We start from the raw sequence: 17,528 nt of genomic DNA on the forward strand, positions 1-17,528 counted from the left end.
AAAGTATGGAGAAAGAAAACACATGATAAAAGAATTATCATAATATAAGATTATGAAAAAGAACAGGACACAGTTTAAATAAATAATATAATGAACTATAAGTACAGGTACAAAAACATATTAGAAAAGCCAAGGATAAAGATAAAATAGTTTTTTTCACTGTTATAATAGCAAAAGAACAGTAATGGAGATGATAAAGTGTCTAGGAAACAATCGTAAACCTTTCAACGTAACATAAAACAGAACATTTTAATATTATTTCCACTCACCAAGAGCTCAACAACATGTACTATTTTGAATATGTAAACAGAACACTGTGCACGATTTTGGTTACCATGATGATTAACTCATCAAAATGATTTAACTTTCTGTCCTTCTTATCACTTCAGTATTTAACATTTTCAATAACCTGCATATGTAAGAATAAGGTCCTCGGACCAGTAGTAATTTATCAAAAAAGAATTAGTGCTCTGGAATTAGCCCAGATAAAATTGAACAGGCAAATTTGAAGACCCAAAGGAAAATACCTAAACTGACAGGCTACAGTAAAAGAGCTGCATCTATTTATTTTTTAACAGAGAGGACTGTGAGGTAATTTGGTTAAAATATTCATAATCAAGTTATTATTAACCCAGTGGACTTCTTCAGAGTCAATAGCTGAAACCTGAACTGGAAGAAGTGGAAAGTAGTGCACTTAACATCCAAGAACAATATGCACGTCCATACTTAAAGGGTTTAGGGAGTGTAGAACAAACTATCCAGTAATGTTGTCAACACGGATATTATCACTACTTTCTGGGAAATGTCTGAATTAGAATCTTGGATAGATTTGCTAATAAAAAAAACAAACAATCTCTATGGAACAAATGGCCTGCTCTCATTTGAAACTGTTTTTTACATTGTGTTTCTACCTTACTGGCAGTCTATGGTCAATACAAACACAACAGCACAGTCACGAGAGAGGTTGTTAACTCACAACAGAGGGGTTTACCTGCTACAGTATCTCCATGATACACCAGGTCATTCCAAACAAGGTGTACTGAACTAAAGACACAAATAATTACAGACATATACAAGGAATACAGACAGAGGCACAATAGATAGCATCAGTAGAGAAGACCAATCCAGAATAAGTAATCATACTGAGAAACAGGTAATTATTTTGCCTGTGAAATACTGTGGTGTGTGGAAAACTTTTTTTTGTATTGTTTCTGAATTCGTGACAAGTGTGTAATAAACACAACAGTGCATGACACTTTTTGTAATTCAGTCAGTGCAAGATCTCATGATGCATGTTACATTGTGTACAGCCCAGCACCACTAAAATAATATTCACCAATTCACCTGCAGGACACCCTGACTGACAATTGTAATCCAAATGCATGGAACGGTACATAGAATGGTTGGAACGTCACCATGGTTGTCCAACGCCATTTCTCATCTGGTAGGCCTTGTTAGGAAACAGGTAGTGTTAACACTCATACTGGTCCCCCATATGTTACCACAGCAAGACTGGACTCTTCTTGAACACCTTCACAATCATTTACAGTATCATCCGAGCTTTGTAGGTGGCTGACAAGTGTGGAGGAATAGTGTGGTTATCATATTAAAATATTCAGGACCAGATTTGAATCTGTATCATCGATAAACCTTTAAATGTTAAAAAATATTATTCGTTGTGTATGCAATTTGTAGCAAGCTGCAACGGGCATGCAAAATGGATTTCAGCAATTTGAGAACTGGCAAACACTGAGGCCATTTCACCATCTCACTCCTCGGTGCTTTCAGCTTCCTTTCAATTCTCTTGGATTGACAGGAAATAGAATCTAGTTTTACACAATTAGAGTAGGGTTTACGTAACAATTCTGCAAAATACATTTATGGAATTTGCATTATTAGGATCTTTTAGTACGGATGGCAGTCGAGGGGGAGTGGATTATTACAAATACTTCAGCCAATATGTACTTAAAAGTACATTCTTTTTCATTAACTACAAATAATCTGTATTCTTGAAGGGCAATGGTACAAAAATATGCAGCAATGATGTGAATTCACAGCTGTGAAAAGTTAATGCACCAAAAGATTAGGCAGAAATACTTAAAATCAGCGGCTCAAAGATTGAAAGGGACCTATTGTAGATATAAATCTGGTTTTGGACACCTGTACTGTATTTTAAAGGGGTTTATCCGCTGTGCATCTAAATGTGAAATACTGAAAAATTGTGCAACGCCCATCCATCTGATCTGTCGAAGGCTTTTAAGTAGCAGTGTTTAACAAGACTCATTACAAAGAACTCTGTAATGGTTAGCGCAGCAATTTTCAATCAACAGCGTGTTAGACTAGATTCGTTTTGGTTGTCGTGGTACTTAATGGCTTTGCCCTCTAACGTAGGTCAACGTCTCCGTTCCAAGAAATGAATAAACAAAGCGGGATACCTGACAGTAGGACGACGCAGCTTTCCTGAGAAACGCAGATCTCAGGTCTTCATTTACACTAGGGAGGAAGCGCTCTCCTCAGATGTGTTTAAGCTATCGGTTAACTACCTTCTATTAAATCTCACGCCTGTGTTTTCCTTGTACTACCTCTTTGCACTCTCCTAAATGTAAAGAAATGAGAGTGGATATTCCACGTGAGCATTTTCTTCTCCTAACTTCGCTAATGGGATTCCCTGGAGAGAAACCAAGGCGCTTCGATCCTGATAGTGCGATGGCGCGCTTTGCTGGCGGTGGTTGGTATTGCACGTCTTCTTTGCTGTCGACTTAAAGTAAGCAGATAACGCTAACTCGCATACTGTACAGTATATCCTTTTTCTCCTTCTAGCCCCTTTAAAGGTAAAAAGGTTGCCATGTGAGTGTGTTCCTAGTGGCAGGCGTTCACCGGAAACAAACAGACCTCCTATATTTTGTTCTACTTGCTGGTATGAAAAATAACTTTTTCCTCCCTTCTTAATGTACCATTGATACTTTGGACTGGCAAGGCCTGCAGTTATGCATATCTGTATTGTGATGTGTTCCAGCATTGTTGTCCTGATGTCCCTCAGACCCACACCAGGAGGCAGACTAGCCCTTCTTTAGCTCACCTTTCATCACACTACACCTTACCTTAGACCACATGTACTGTACAACAGTACCCTTGCGTCAGCTATTACTCTCCATTTGGCCTTTCCTATCTTGTCTTTGCCTCTAATTAAATATGTGTCTGCATACAATGTGGTGTATTTACATAATAAATGTTTCACAGTTACTCTTAGAAATCATTTCACTGGTATAATACAGGTGGTGGACAAAAAAATTGAAATGACTGACAGAGTATATTGAAAGCAAGGACTTCCACACAGGTGTGGCTAATGTATTAATTAAGCAAATAACATCCAAGCATGTCTGACAAGTGATGCTCTTCTTTCTTCTCTCTCTGACCTTCATGGATTCAATCCTAGTCACCTGTCCAAACCTGCACAGTGCAACTCCCTTGACAGTGGAAAACTCCCCCATGCCTAAAGACCACGTCATTTGCTATAGGAGAGTCACAGTGTCTATTTTTCAGAAGGGGTGATGACACCTCTGTAACTCATTCAGCGCACTGAGCCCTGTAACATGCTCTTAGGGCCATGTATAAAATGCTGATAGACCTTAGTAACACTGAAAGATGGATAACATTGAGGCACGGTTGGCAGGAGCTTCTGTTAACAAGACAGCTCAACTTACCAATGTTTCAGGAGCAGCAATATTTAAGGTGATGTCAGCGTGGTACTGTAAGGTACAGACATCAGCAGCAAAGGGTGACAGTGTGGAGTATCTAGGTTCATGGTATCTGTGCATTCATTCAAAGTGCAAAGCAAAGAAGCTGAACAACTGCAGGCCAATTGTGCGAGTGCAAGCAGGCAGTTTCATCTTAAACAGGCCACCGAGAGCTCCTGGGATACCACAGTCAGGCTAAAGGTGTGTGAGTCCATCACTGCAAAGAGCACAATCAAAATATTCCAGAGCAGTGGAGAAAAGCGAGATGGTCTGATGAATCATTCTGCACTGTGTTCTTGACAGACAAGCGGGTAAGGTACAAGTAAGGAGCCAGCCTAAAAAACTAAAGCCTTGAATGCTTGGTTCCAACAGTTCTGGTGGGTTTTAGTGGTTCTGTAATGTTGTGGGGTGCATTCTCCTTGCATGGTTTGGGTACACTCTACAAATTAATAGTGCTGAGTGATCATCTTTACCCCATGTTTCAGCATTTCCTTTCTGCTGGGAGGGGTGACTATGCCCCCGCAAATGAACTCATATACTGTAGTTTCCCCGTGATTGAACCCATTTTAGTATTTGTCTGTTTGAAAAGATGTGTCAGTGATTCACACTTAATGTGTAGAGGTATTTGTTTTCAGTCTTACAATTCAAATTAGAGTCTTAGAACAGGTACATTGGAAGTATTGTATGTCATGTTTTAGAAAATTTAACATTTTAACAACCAGATCTTTGTCAAAAAGATTATTCCTATTCTTTCCCCTGTGACAACCTAAACAGATGCACTGCATTAGATGTGTCTAAAATTCTGAAAAACGTTTGGCTAGTCATATATTAATGCATTAAATGGAGAATAATTGCAGGGATTGAACTAGCAAACTTTGAGGCTCTTTAACCTTTGCAGTGAACATTTTAAAGCAGATATCTTGCATTTGTGTCTTATTTGAACCTGAATCAAGTTCCTCACTGCACAGCCTGGACTTCCTGGCACAGTAACTGGATGCTGTATGTTGAGAGTGTAGCGGAGCCAGTTCGGATACGGTGACGTCAGCGCCCTCACTGCGCGTAGCATGGACCTCAGCTGCTTGGGCTGAGGGAGGTTTCCTTTAGCTCAGGCGGCTGGTGCCTGTTGCGATACGCTGGAGACCCGGGTTCGCGCCCCAGGTGTGCGGGACGGAACGGGCAGCAGGGGGTACGACGCCGCGCGGAACCGCGATGATCACAAGAGCATCTCTTGAAATGGAAAAGGAGCGTGCGTCCACCTCTGGCTTTCACTGTGTTGTACTATTCAGCCTTCACCAGAAGATGGCAGTAAAAGTACTGGTTTATGTCATTTAATGCAATATTCCTCTCCTAGCTCCTACCATATATTGTCAGAACAGAGTGTTTCACATCCACCCTCTTTTTTTCAATTCCCCAAACAGAACAAAGGGAATAATGACCCTAAATACACGCCCTACACATAGTCTCAAACAGCCCACAAATATGCAAAATAGTAACATCTCTAACAGGAACGTGAAAGGATAATTGATCACAACCAAGTAGCAGTTGAACTAAATACTCACTGCATGAGCTCATACAGAAACAACAAGTGCAAAGTATTCCATACAAGTGACAGAAGCATAAACTATAAATATAAAATGATAAAACACTAAGCTTGAAAAACTCCCTATAAAATCACGTTTACAGCGACTTTTTAAACCCTAGACAATTTAAACTACACAGTTTAAATTGAGAATTTTAAGTGCTCTATTTTCTAGTTAGACTTTTTGTAACTATCAACAGCCCCTTTGGAACTGGTCCGAAGGACTTTTTCAGGGTCAACATTTAAAAAGAACAGCTGTACACAAGTGGAAACTGTGAAAAGACACAATGGAAACAACCAGAATAGTACAGTTGAAACTAAGAAGAGGAGACACCTGTTTTACACAAAAGAATGTGGGAGTCTGAAACATGGTTATCAGCCATGGTAAAACATGGTAGTCAAAGATAATTGTAATGCTGCTAAGGCTTGTATAGTCAATGGGCAGTATTTTCCTGTGCACCTCATGGATTTTTTTGATGGTTTTAACTGTAGCAAGATAGTCACATAAAGAAACTGGAATACAAAATGGAGGCATTACTTAATGCATGGAACAGGGCACAGGTGCCTACCCTTTCCCAGACAATATAAGTCAACTGCCGATCCCTGAGAGAGAGATTCTACTATGAATTGAAAAAGTTTTGAACTGTGGTGGAGGCTGCCAAACAATTATTTATTTATTTTAGCGATAGATAATTAGAGGAGCTATGGTAGCTCTAATGGCAAGGGTGTCTACCTCTTGACTGGAAGGGCCTGGGTTCAATCCCAGGTAGAGGCATGTGATATAGCTTGTTCTAATTCCTTTCAGATGGCTCCCAGGTCCACTCAACCTGCTTTCCAAATGAGTACTGGGGGTTAATCCTTCTGGGGGTAATAGGGTGGCCAGAGTGTGATGCTGACCACATCACCTCCACTTCCAGTGTTAGATGGTCAAGAAAAATGGTGACCCTTGCCCCCTATTCCTCATGGGCCTTTATGGCCTGAAAAGGGACCTACAGTACCTACCTATAAATAATTAGCAGAGTAATTGAGATAGATGCTTGATTCATGAGCTAGGACTTACTTTAGTTTATTATTTGTCGTAAAAATATAATATGCCATTAAAGACAGTCCTCAGCTCTGGGTGTGTTTTGTCTTGTGAGCTGCTTTTGACATAACCCGTTTGATGACATCCCCTCAGTGGTATCTCATAATACACTGGCTTTTTAAAAAAAGTTCTGGATAAGAATCTCAGATCAGTTAGCTACATGTCACGGATCTCACTAATCAGACACAAGCCCACAAACACCGACGCACTGATCTCACTAATCAGTCACAAGCCCAGGCTACTTCCCACAAACGCAGACGCACAACCTAATTATCCAACCATGTCCCTCACCCTGCATCACGCCACGCTCCTGACATTCACTACTTAAGGGCTACTCACCTACACTCCCACACTATTGAGTATTGAGTTAACCCTCACCGAGCTACCTTTGCTTCAACTTTTCCATCTAAGAAATCCATTGTCCTGTTCTTTTGGCTTTTTGACCCACACTTGACCTCGACCACGAATACTGTCTACGCGACTTGGATAAGTAAACCTGGCTCCGCTCATTAAAACCTTTGTTTTCTCCGCTCAATCTTTGGCATAGGATCCTACCACCTTTTTCGGAACCAGCTATTCCTAACACTTCAGTAGTGATAACTTAAAGGCCTCCTCTCGTTTTGTATGTTTTTTACACAATAATTACACCATTTGGATCTTTTCATAAATACTGAACATTATTTTTAAGCATTTTATCATAAATTTAATATATAAGCTAATGAGTATGATTCATTCTTTCTCTATCCCACATGGTTAGGATGATTATCTTTCATGAACCCAAAGGTGAGTGATCAGATCAATATGGGACCTGCACACTCTCTGGCAGGTTGAGCAAGTGTTATCTTGAGAGATATCTGGTCATGTATTGCTCAGTATAGTCATGGTGATCTCTCTTTAATGATCTTTCTTTGCTACCTTCATCTGACACCTTTGTGCCTCAAAGTCCTGGGCTCTTCCCCAGATATTCTTCCTCCATCTGGTCCAGTCAAGAGCTATATTCTCCAGGGGATGAAAAAGGGTTTCTTCATCTTTGATTTTAGCATATCATTTCACTCCATCAATGAATCACACTGATGGAGATTTGTGGTGTTCTGAATGTTAAGGCTAAGTCCCATCATCTCATAAGTTCTGGTAAATGTGTTGACAATTGTCTGGAGATCCATTTCTATCAAGATACATACTGCAGTATCATCAGTATAGGGGAGCACAATGACAGAAGCTGGGGTGATTTTAGCTTTGGAACAGAATGGTTGGAAATTTAATAATTTACCATTGGAGCATGCCATTTAGAATATATTGAAAATTGAGCTGGCACTGCCTTCTTTTGGACTTCTTTTTGTATTTCAAAGGTCTCTATAATGAATCCATTAGTGAGGCTTACTGCATTCACAACATCTTGATGCATAATAATACTATAGCTACCCACCTGAACTATATACAGCAGTATTGTTGACAATACTTCAAACTGCATTCTGAATTCTTCAAACTGCATCTTCTGACAGACATTGATTGCCTTCAATTACTTAGGATGTTAACAGGCCTTTGAGCACTGAGACAGGATGCAGTTCTTGTAGATGTGAAAAAACTACAGATATTGATTAATTTCCTTTGTACTGCTTGTTCTTTGTGACATAAGATTTCCTTTGAACCTCTGTCTCTGCTTGTTGGAGGGATAGCTTTTTATGGTATAATGTTGAGATTTCAGGCATTGGAGATATTTGCCTAGAGGTTGTCCCATGTGGTACTGTATGTACACTTCTGTTCCCGTTTGAGACTTCTGATCTTTTCCCTAATGCATTCTTAAAAACATTCTCTTTTGGTCGGATCCTTCAGTACTTTATTATTTTCAGTGGCCTTTGCTTCTTCTGTTGGAAATGTTTGGGAGTCAGTTGCTACACATAACTGAACAGATGAGATGGTGACCTGTCCAGCAGCTGTGATTTCCTATCTTGTAATGGTATCATACTCTTTAGCTTTCAGTTACTGTGGGTACTAAATGGCTGATGAGAGAAGAGGAGTTACATGTAAATTTCTTCTGATGAAAAGGCATACTTGACTTTTGTAAAAGTCATTCCCCCCAGATAGAAACATTAGATGGCTAAGTAGTGTATCAATGAGGCATATGATGTTTAATAAAATAATTCTGTGATGGGTGAAGGATACCTACAACTGCTTGTATACCTCTGTTATTTAGGTCTCCAAATTCTACTTCTTGGTTTTCCACAACAGACAGGAAGTTCACGCCAAAAAGTCAGTATCTTTCTGACTGCAAAGCATTTTGTACTTCATAAGCACAGGGGTGTGGAATTATATTAGAAATTTTGATCAGTCCCATGTACGGATACGAAAATGTTACTCAGCACTTTCTGTTGCTGTTGCAAAACATTCCAGGCAACACGTGGAGTGCGTGAACCAGCACTATCTTTTTGCAGTATAACACACATGCCAAGAAGGTCCCTGGATAAAGAAGGTTGTATGTCTCCTGTCACTTTTAGAATTGTTACCAAGATCAGGAAAGTCACAAACCTGTCCCTCTCTGCAATGCTAGCCTATAGTATTAATTAATTCATTAATTCATTAATGACACACACACTACTGACCAAAATTGTAGTGCACATACTGTACATTAGTTCAGATGGGTAGCTGCGTCAGCATGCGTAGGCTGCAAAGGAACAAGTAATAGGTTTATTCCATGCTGAAAAAAAGAAGAAAGAGAACACAACGTTTCGGCCGTGGAGCCTTCTTCAGGTGCTCACACCTGAAGAAGGCTCCACGGCCGAAACGTTGTGTTCTCTTTCTTCTTTTTGTTCAGAATGGAATAAACCTATTACTTGTTCCTTTACTGTCCATTATACTTGTACATTGTGAGTGGTCATTACCCCTGGTAATGAACAGAACAGAACAGAACAAGAGGTACAGTACCAGCATGGTGAGGACAGGTTGTGACTATTGCTGTTAACTTTCTATAAGCAGGTTAGACATGGAGTAGAGCACTCCCAATGAAACCTCTTCGGACCTTGAACCCTCTAATTATACAGTAGCACCCAGAGATCTCCACTGTGCGTCTATCAGGGAATGGGACAGGGGATTTTGTACATTAATTTGGGGGTGCATTCCAATAATCTTTCCCAGGCAGTTCTAGGTCACAAACATCCTTGAAGAATACTCACAAACGGGGGCACAACACAGAGCATGCAAACACATTGTCCTCATAGCCCTACAAAGTTCATTTTTCACAGTCAAGTTGACAGGTTCAATGAGGCTCATCTTCCATAAAGAGGAGGATGACTATCCAGAGAAAGGTGTTGCATCACAGCCGAGCTCTGTGGCAGACACAACAATGACAATAATATACAGAGATGATTCAGCTATGTTCTTGGTTTAACAACGTCTACATATTACACACATTTCCAAGTTATTATGCTCTTCAACAGACGTACAGTAACTGTTGAAGGTAAGTGATATACCCATAGGTACAGTAAGTGATTCCCATGCCATCTCGGGTACAGAAAAATGAATCAGTCAAAGCCGTTCCTAACTTAAAGAATTGATCAGAAAGAATTTAAACGTATTTATTTTTAATAACATATACAACGTCTAGACATTAGAAAGTGCCATCTTCTTTTGTGGCTTATAACGAACAAAGAAGCAGAATAAAATGCAAAAAATCTATACTGCAATGACTAATGTAGAACACTAGGTGATAGTGAAAAGTAAAGAATCTACGCAGTTCGCTTAGCCTGAGATTTGCGGAAGTTTCTTCGATGCCTTGGAGACAAAAAAAGGAACTGATTAAATTCTCTTCATAAAACACGCACCCTGAAACACCAATCTGCTATCATGGGACAGGCAAAAACGGAGCAGCCCGGGTTTTCGTTCGTGATCACTCAATAATTTACTTGTGGAAAAGCTAAAATGACGCTATACATTTTCTGCTGTATTGTTATTATCGCCTGTCAAGATTTTGGTCATGGTCATGAAACGTACAGATTTGATAAAGAAATCAATAACATAGCTATTGGGAGAAATAAATTGTACGTGGCTACTGATAACTGCATCTATCAAATGAACTACAGTTTACACTGTGAAGTAAAGAGGAAGGTCTCGGGAGTAAAAGACCCCAACAGGATAAAGCTTTTAGTAGTTTATGAAGAAAACAGCACGTTAATCGCTTGTGGAAGCAGCACGGAATGTGGTGGTTGCGAAGTGCTCGATCTGAATAATATTTCAAGAGCGATTTATTTAGAAAAAGTGACCATCGTTCCTATCTACCCTGAGAAGTCTGCTCTAGGATTTCTGATAAAAACGAAGTCAAACATAACGTACCTGACAGTTGGGGCAGTGCACGGAGATGAAACTTTGGATTGTAAGTATGAAAAACACCTGATAACGCTAAGGAACATGAAGGATGGGGAGGACGGAATATTTTCTTATATAGGAAGCAGTTCTTCACCATACATTAGATTGACTGAAAAAAATCAAAAAGACACAGTCCCACATGTAGATTTTGTGGACGGTTTCCAGTTTCAAAATAGTATTTATGTAATTATGAATTTGAAAACAAACAGTGAACGAGTTCGAATAATTTGGATGAAAAACGAAGATGACAAGCAAAAAAGTTTGGAATCTTTAAGAGGAGCTACCCTTTTCTGCTGCGAGGATAAAAACAGGATGGTGCTGCTCTCCTCTTCTCTGATTAATCGCGGACCTCCAGTGCTGTTGGCTGGTGTTTTCACAGCTAGAAGTAGTAATCCAGAGAACACCGCGCTAGCCATCTTCAACATCACGCCGTGGACCAATGTAGACAGTGACAAAGACGAGGATTTGTGCTCCGGTGAATGTACTGCGGTGAGTAGTATTGTTCTTTCCTCCTTTGAGTTGGAAAGCAGGGAAATATTAACTGTATAATTGAATTAAATTAACTGTAGTGTACTGATGCATTAATTTTAAACGAATGCTTGCAAATACATGCTGTACATGTGAAAATGAAAATATGTAAATTTAATGAAATATGAAAATTCCTGTTGTAAATGAACAAAGAAATATTGAACTGTGTTGTTTGGGTTTACCTGTCATGCAGTGCCTTTGAGGAAGAATGCATTAAATACAGCAGAATTTACAATGCTTGTGCATATTCTGAAAAACAAGGGAGAGGAAGTTTTGCTCAGAAATTGATTTTTTTCATAATAAAATGGAATTTATCAGTTTTGACTTCCAGCTCTGCCATGCCACTGGTACATACAAATAGTGGACTAACAATTGACACAGTGAAGTAAAGTCACAGATATTAGGGCTTTGGACCACCAGATGAGTCCAGTTCACTTCACTGTACTGTATATGCACTGTTGCATAGATTCTGCTAGCATCTGAGAGTTTGATGGAGGGATACAGCATCATTTTCCCATGGGAAAGTCAATTAAATTAGGCTTGGTTGAATGGGGGTGGAAAATCCTGTCTGAAGCATAGTTCCGAAACATCACATACAGTAAATACTCAACTGGGTTCGGATCTGGTGACCGAAAAGGGCATGACATATGGATAACATCATTGTCATGCTCATCAGATCACTGGGTGACCACAGTTGCTCTGTGAATAGAGGCATTGTCATTCTGGAAGACACTCCTCCAGGCGGGAAAGAAGTGCTGCAACATGGAAAGAAGATGATCCCTCAGTACTGTTAAGTAGTAATTAGCATTCACCTTGCCTTCTAAGGGCACCCAACAACATTATCGAACCATCAGAATCCTTCACTTTGGAACCTAGCGCTTAAGGCAGTAGAGTTCTTTAGGTTGGCACCACACAAGTACTTGTGGTGCCAGATGTGATGCACATCTGACTATCTCACACTTCTCCATTGCTTAGTTGTCTATTGCCTGTGCTCTTTGCGGCACTGGACTCACAAACCTGCACTGCCAGGCGTGATGAGCTGTATGTGCACCGCAACCAGACCGTGGTGTCCCGGTCTGTGGAGTTCTTGGTGGATAATTTTTGATTAAACCTAGTTGCATGCTCCCTGGGTAGAAATTTGCCATCAGTTGATCTGTAGTTGTTGACCTGTTTGGCTTTGCACTTTGAATTGGATGGATATCACTATCCTGAAGTATGCTCTTCAGCCCACTGTTATCCAGTTGCTGATGATGTCTTTCCCTTGGAGTTCTGTTGACATCACCTTAGATGCTGTTGCCCTTGAGGTCTCCTCATGCAGTTGTGCCAGCCATAATGATAGCCATCCAGGCATGTACAGAACTTTTATATGTTACCCTAAACATATTTGGACGTTATTTGCTTAATTCATACAAGACCCACAAAGACCTTGCTTTCAAAATACTCGATGTCCATCATTTACTTAGATGTTTCTGTTTTATTTTGTACTAGCTGTAGCAGATAGGGAGAACATACTCTTTCCTAGTCTCCACAGCATATTGCAAGTATGGCTCAGCAAGGCAATTTAAGACCCAAGTCAAGGGAGTCACCACAGGAAATGATTCAGTTCCAATCTCAGAACTTAAAGAACGAAGGGAGGAACTTTATAACTTGAATCTAATGCAATATCGTAAACATTAAACATTAAACATTAAGCAACCATACTGTAGGTTCTAAAACGTCACAAAAAACATCATGTTTACCAGAAATGAATGAGATAAATATCTTTGGGAACTGTGCATGAAGAATGTATGATTGATACACAGTTAAATTCAGTTGTAAAACACTTTTTACAAAGAGTATCGCACATCATATTGCATTATCAGTGCCTAAGCAAGAGAAAGTAGTTCATTTTTCAAAGCTAAGGAAAACCATCAGTACAGTCTCTCACATACTCACTCTCCTATGTGTAACAACAGCTTTCTTGTGAGATGAGAATGAGACTGTTAATGTCATGGGTGCTCTATGTGCCAGTATGAGCCCCTTTGAAGACGTGTGGGATGGGCTGGGGTGGCATGTGGCATCTAGACCTTGGAGACCAGAGAAAGAACACTGGAGATGACTGAGATACAATCCCACAAGATAACATCTGCAACCTGGCACAATGCATTGATGGAGATGTTTAATACACATGTATTGCTTCTATTGGTGGCCATACGGGGTAATAGCCTATGATTTTAACCATAAACTCCTTGTTGATCAACCTGAGTGATGACAAATGTAAATCAGCATAATGGCTTAAATATAATAAAATATCAGTGCATCTAATACAAAAAATAGCCATTTTCTGTTAAACTTGTGAATTTATGAGTAGGAGCAGTCAGCACTTAGAAGTCCAAAAATAAATCAGTTTGATTTGATGCGCACTATAAAAAGATGTACACTGTATTGCTTCTCATTCAGACACTTAGTTAAAACTTATTCAAGAGAGTGTCTAATAAATGTCTTTTTGTTTAAAATCCGTAGTAAAGAAATGTCCTTTAATGTTTTGCAGCCAGTTGAAGCTGTGGATCACTTAGATAAATGGAGGAATACCAGATAACCAATCTTACTGTAAATTCTCTTCCTGCAGGAAAATGTGCAAATTCATCATATAAAAGAACTTACAACGGCCTTTCTCCATCCCAATATGACATCTGTTGCTACTGCCACTGTGAAGAGCTGGATTGTGCTGTTCATTGGGACAGGAGATGGGCAGTTACTCAAGGTTTGTGGAAAGAGTGACATTATGCAATCAATTTTGCAAAAAAAGTCACAGAAAAAATTGAGGTTTGCAATCTTTGCATGCATGTTTAAAAACACTGCATAAAATATCTGTCTATAATTCTATCCTGTGGATAGTCTGTTTTCTGCTGCTGTGTACTGTGATAAAAATGTTTCTGATAAAACAGTTGTGATACATCAGACAAAGAATTATAGCTTTAAATATGTTATATCCTCCAAACCTAATGCTTGCAGCGATGCCTACAGGATGGTACATTTGCCAAGCAAAAGATGGTGTTTGATGAGTGAATTAAATTTGATGTGAATCAAATGAAAATTGGGTAAAAAATTATATCTTTCTTGAAGATGACTGTAAGACTGTAACTGCCCTATATATTGAATACTAAGTTATTTTAGTATAAAGGACTGTATGATATACTATTCAACTGAAAATTAAAAAAATATATATCGCCTTCTTAAAGCAGTGAATAGTGACCTATTCATAAACTGCAGACTTGTATTTTACAGAAATAGTGAACTGGTAGTCTATTTAAAAAAAATGAAAATAGAAACTGTTAAGTGGTAGGATAACAAGTTCTTCTCTGTATTTCAGATTGTATTGGACAAGAACTTAAAATCCGGTTGCCCAGATATCTTATATCAATTTCCTGGCGATAGTGCAGTCTTTTCTAAAATGATCTTGGATCCAGTGGATAAAAAACAAGTTTATATTGCTTTGGAAAAACAGGTAATTTTTAGTTTTTCATATTTTGTTCAATAACTTAATTTACAGTATGTTTTTTTTTGGACACGGCTGATAACTGTACCCTCCTGGGTCTATGTTGCAGCTCTCAAGAATAAGAGTTGCAAACTGCAGCAGGTTTGATGCTCTAAGGACCTGCTGGGCTGGACAGGACCCATACTGTGGGTGGTGTGCTTCTGAAGGCAGGTTTGTATTTCAGTGTATTTTTATTTTTTAAGAATTTGATGTCTTCGTTATTTAAGGTTCTTCCTGTAGGGATGCAAGAAGTCACAGAGCAGCTCAGTGTAGGTTGGAAATAAATGTTATTATTCAGGCGCTTAGAGAGCAAAGCAGTGAGAAAGTTTGTTTTATCAAGGCTTACAGTAGCTTTGTAGCACAGGCAAATATGAATGCTTTTTATATCTCGGACTTTGGCATGAATAGTCTTCAATGTTACCGTAAATGTAGTGTTAGGAAAAAGGACACACTTGACATGAAAACATGTCAACCTTAGCACAGAATAAAAATTCAATATCCAGTTATTCAACAATGTCATATATTTTTCAGGGGCTCTATTCAGCTAAATGAAGATGCAGAGTTGCACGAGGTGGTTTGTCTTTCAAGTGTGAAGGAATTATGTCTGAATTCTACATTTCTTTCCTCAGTACAGACATTGGGGAAATAAGCTCTTTTATGAATCCCTTCTCTGCAAGCTGTAAAGCTGTTTTTGATGCCCACAGCATCAAAAAGCCTTGAGGCACAGGATTGTTCACAAGGTTATCATGGGGCTGGAAGTGTCATGTACAATTTTGCTTTTAACACATGGGAACTTTAAGGTTTTATACCAATATACTGTGTATTATACTTCATACAGCACTTCAAAGAATTCTTCTGGTATGAAGTCAGCTTAAAGAATGCATTTGTTTTTTGTCCTTTCTATCTTTCTTGAAAATTACATTTCTGTTTTTAAAAAAAAATTGCCCCTTAAATGCAAAATGTAATTCTAAAAACAACATTTCTAAAACATTTTTAAAAGATGATAAAATAATATGAGATATAAGCGATCACAGGTACAGTAAATACAAGCTTGAAAGCACAACACAATAAAGAAAACTAGCCACTTTCCATACAGTAAATTGTAATTCTGTATTTGGTGCAGAGTATGTTTAATTTGATTATTAATTAAAAGAGACTCTAAAGATTACCAGATTTATGAACAGCCTTTCTGAAACAGTTCAGATGATGAAAAATATTTTATTTTATATACAAGCTTGCAATAAAGGGTTGAAAGTACTTGTTTTGACAAAACAGACTGTAATATTAATATAAAATGTAATCTAAAATAACAAATCAAATCATCTTTGCAACTTTCCAACAGAACCTTCAATGTATCGCTTTGTCATATATAGTATGGAGCTATAGATGTGACACTAGCTTAAAAACATATTATTTAGGAACTCTCACTTTTCTTCTTTTTTTGATCATTTTAGATGCACATTTCATGACGAGTGTTCAAACTCAACCTGGATCACCATACCAGAGGAGCCTTTTGAGAATTTAAAGCAAATGATCTCTTACCAGATGAAAGACTACACACTGGCAAACAAAGAGGCAATAAGCAAAATATTTTGGCATTGTTTTTTTGCTTAAAATGAAAGGTTTTTTATTCATATTTGGTCAATACTGTATGTATATTTCTTATCAGGGTATTACACTGGATGTGATGGTTCATCTGAATGTCGCCTCCTTACAACATACCTCTTTTGCTTGTGTCTTCATGTATGGTGACAATGTGAACCTTTGTGAAAATTCCAGCATAAATCCAGTCTTCCTTGGGTGTTCCTGCAGTTTCCCAAAAAACAGACTGGTTCCAGAAGGTGAGTGATGTGCTTCATATCCTACTCAAGAGCACAACTGAGCAGCAAGGCAACGTTACAGCAGCTTAGAAATCAGGAAGCAGCAAAGGGGAAGTTTTTGAGAAATAGGGACAATACTGATGGGTAGTGAGGCATGGAATGGGTTGTTATACATTACATTTGTCCTTCATAAAGCAGCAATTGTGTGCACTATACAGACAAATGGAGTAATTGGCAGAGCTTGTGTTAAGTGTAAACTCTTATTTTTCCCATTTTAAAGGTCTCAATGTAAAAGTAAGCATTTCTATAAATACAGTGAATATCGTTGAAAACTGGACTCTGAAAAATTGTTCTGAGATTGGAAGAACATCCACCACACCTAATAGGTGAGCCATTACTGTTTCCATTGAACTGCTCTGTTCGTGGTGACATTCAATTCAAACCAACATGGTGTCTCTTGCATCTTTAAACACTAGTACATACTGTAATGGCATTTCTGCTTTAATTCATTTCAAGAGCTGCTACTGTATGCAATACCTTACAACTGAACTATATGGAAAGACTCTGCCTGACACTAGTTTCCTGTTTTTTTTTTCCCATAGGTGTGCTGTCTGCATTGCAGCAGGTTGCTATTGGTCCCTGAAAGACAACCTATGTTCTTCATCTCCTGATTCTTCATATGTGAGTCAGACACAGGTAAGAAGGGCTGTACCCATCTGAGCTGCAATTATACTGAATTGTTCAGGCTTGCTCTGTTCTTTAGTTGTGTCCTTCATTATCAGTCACAATGTTTTCTCTTCATTTTATGTCATTTACTATCAAAAATACTTACTAAATATTTTTGTAAAGGCGTTAAATACATTGAAAGAGTTTGTAAAAGAGGGACGGTCACATTGGTGCCGTG

At 38.7% G+C, this 17,528-nt stretch overlaps 1 protein-coding gene across 3 annotated transcripts in view; it reads left to right on the top strand.

The window, feature by feature from the left end:
• Positions 1–10,234: 10,234 nt before the first annotated feature.
• plxnc1 (plexin C1) overlaps positions 10,235–17,528 on the top strand; it is a 43,016-nt gene continuing 35,722 nt past the window's right edge. For 2 of the 3 annotated variants that reach the window (XM_088924217.1, XM_088924218.1), the window contains exons 1-8: positions 10,235–11,248; positions 13,896–14,030; positions 14,640–14,774; positions 14,875–14,975; positions 16,259–16,379; positions 16,474–16,645; positions 16,905–17,010; positions 17,227–17,320. In XM_088924217.1, coding sequence (XP_088780343.1) covers positions 10,316–11,248; positions 13,896–14,030; positions 14,640–14,774; positions 14,875–14,975; positions 16,259–16,379; positions 16,474–16,645; positions 16,905–17,010; positions 17,227–17,320 — 1,797 coding nt within the window. In that variant the 5' untranslated portion in view covers positions 10,235–10,315. The remainder of the gene's footprint in view (positions 11,249–13,895; positions 14,031–14,639; positions 14,775–14,874; positions 14,976–16,258; positions 16,380–16,473; positions 16,646–16,904; positions 17,011–17,226; positions 17,321–17,528) is intronic. The other variant, XM_088924219.1, reaches the window with a different exon arrangement.

This window comes from Atractosteus spatula, chromosome 8, assembly GCF_055471065.1.
Source record: "Atractosteus spatula isolate fAtrSpa1 chromosome 8, fAtrSpa1.hap1, whole genome shotgun sequence".
In the NCBI taxonomy this organism is placed as follows: domain Eukaryota; kingdom Metazoa; phylum Chordata; class Actinopteri; order Semionotiformes; family Lepisosteidae; genus Atractosteus; species Atractosteus spatula.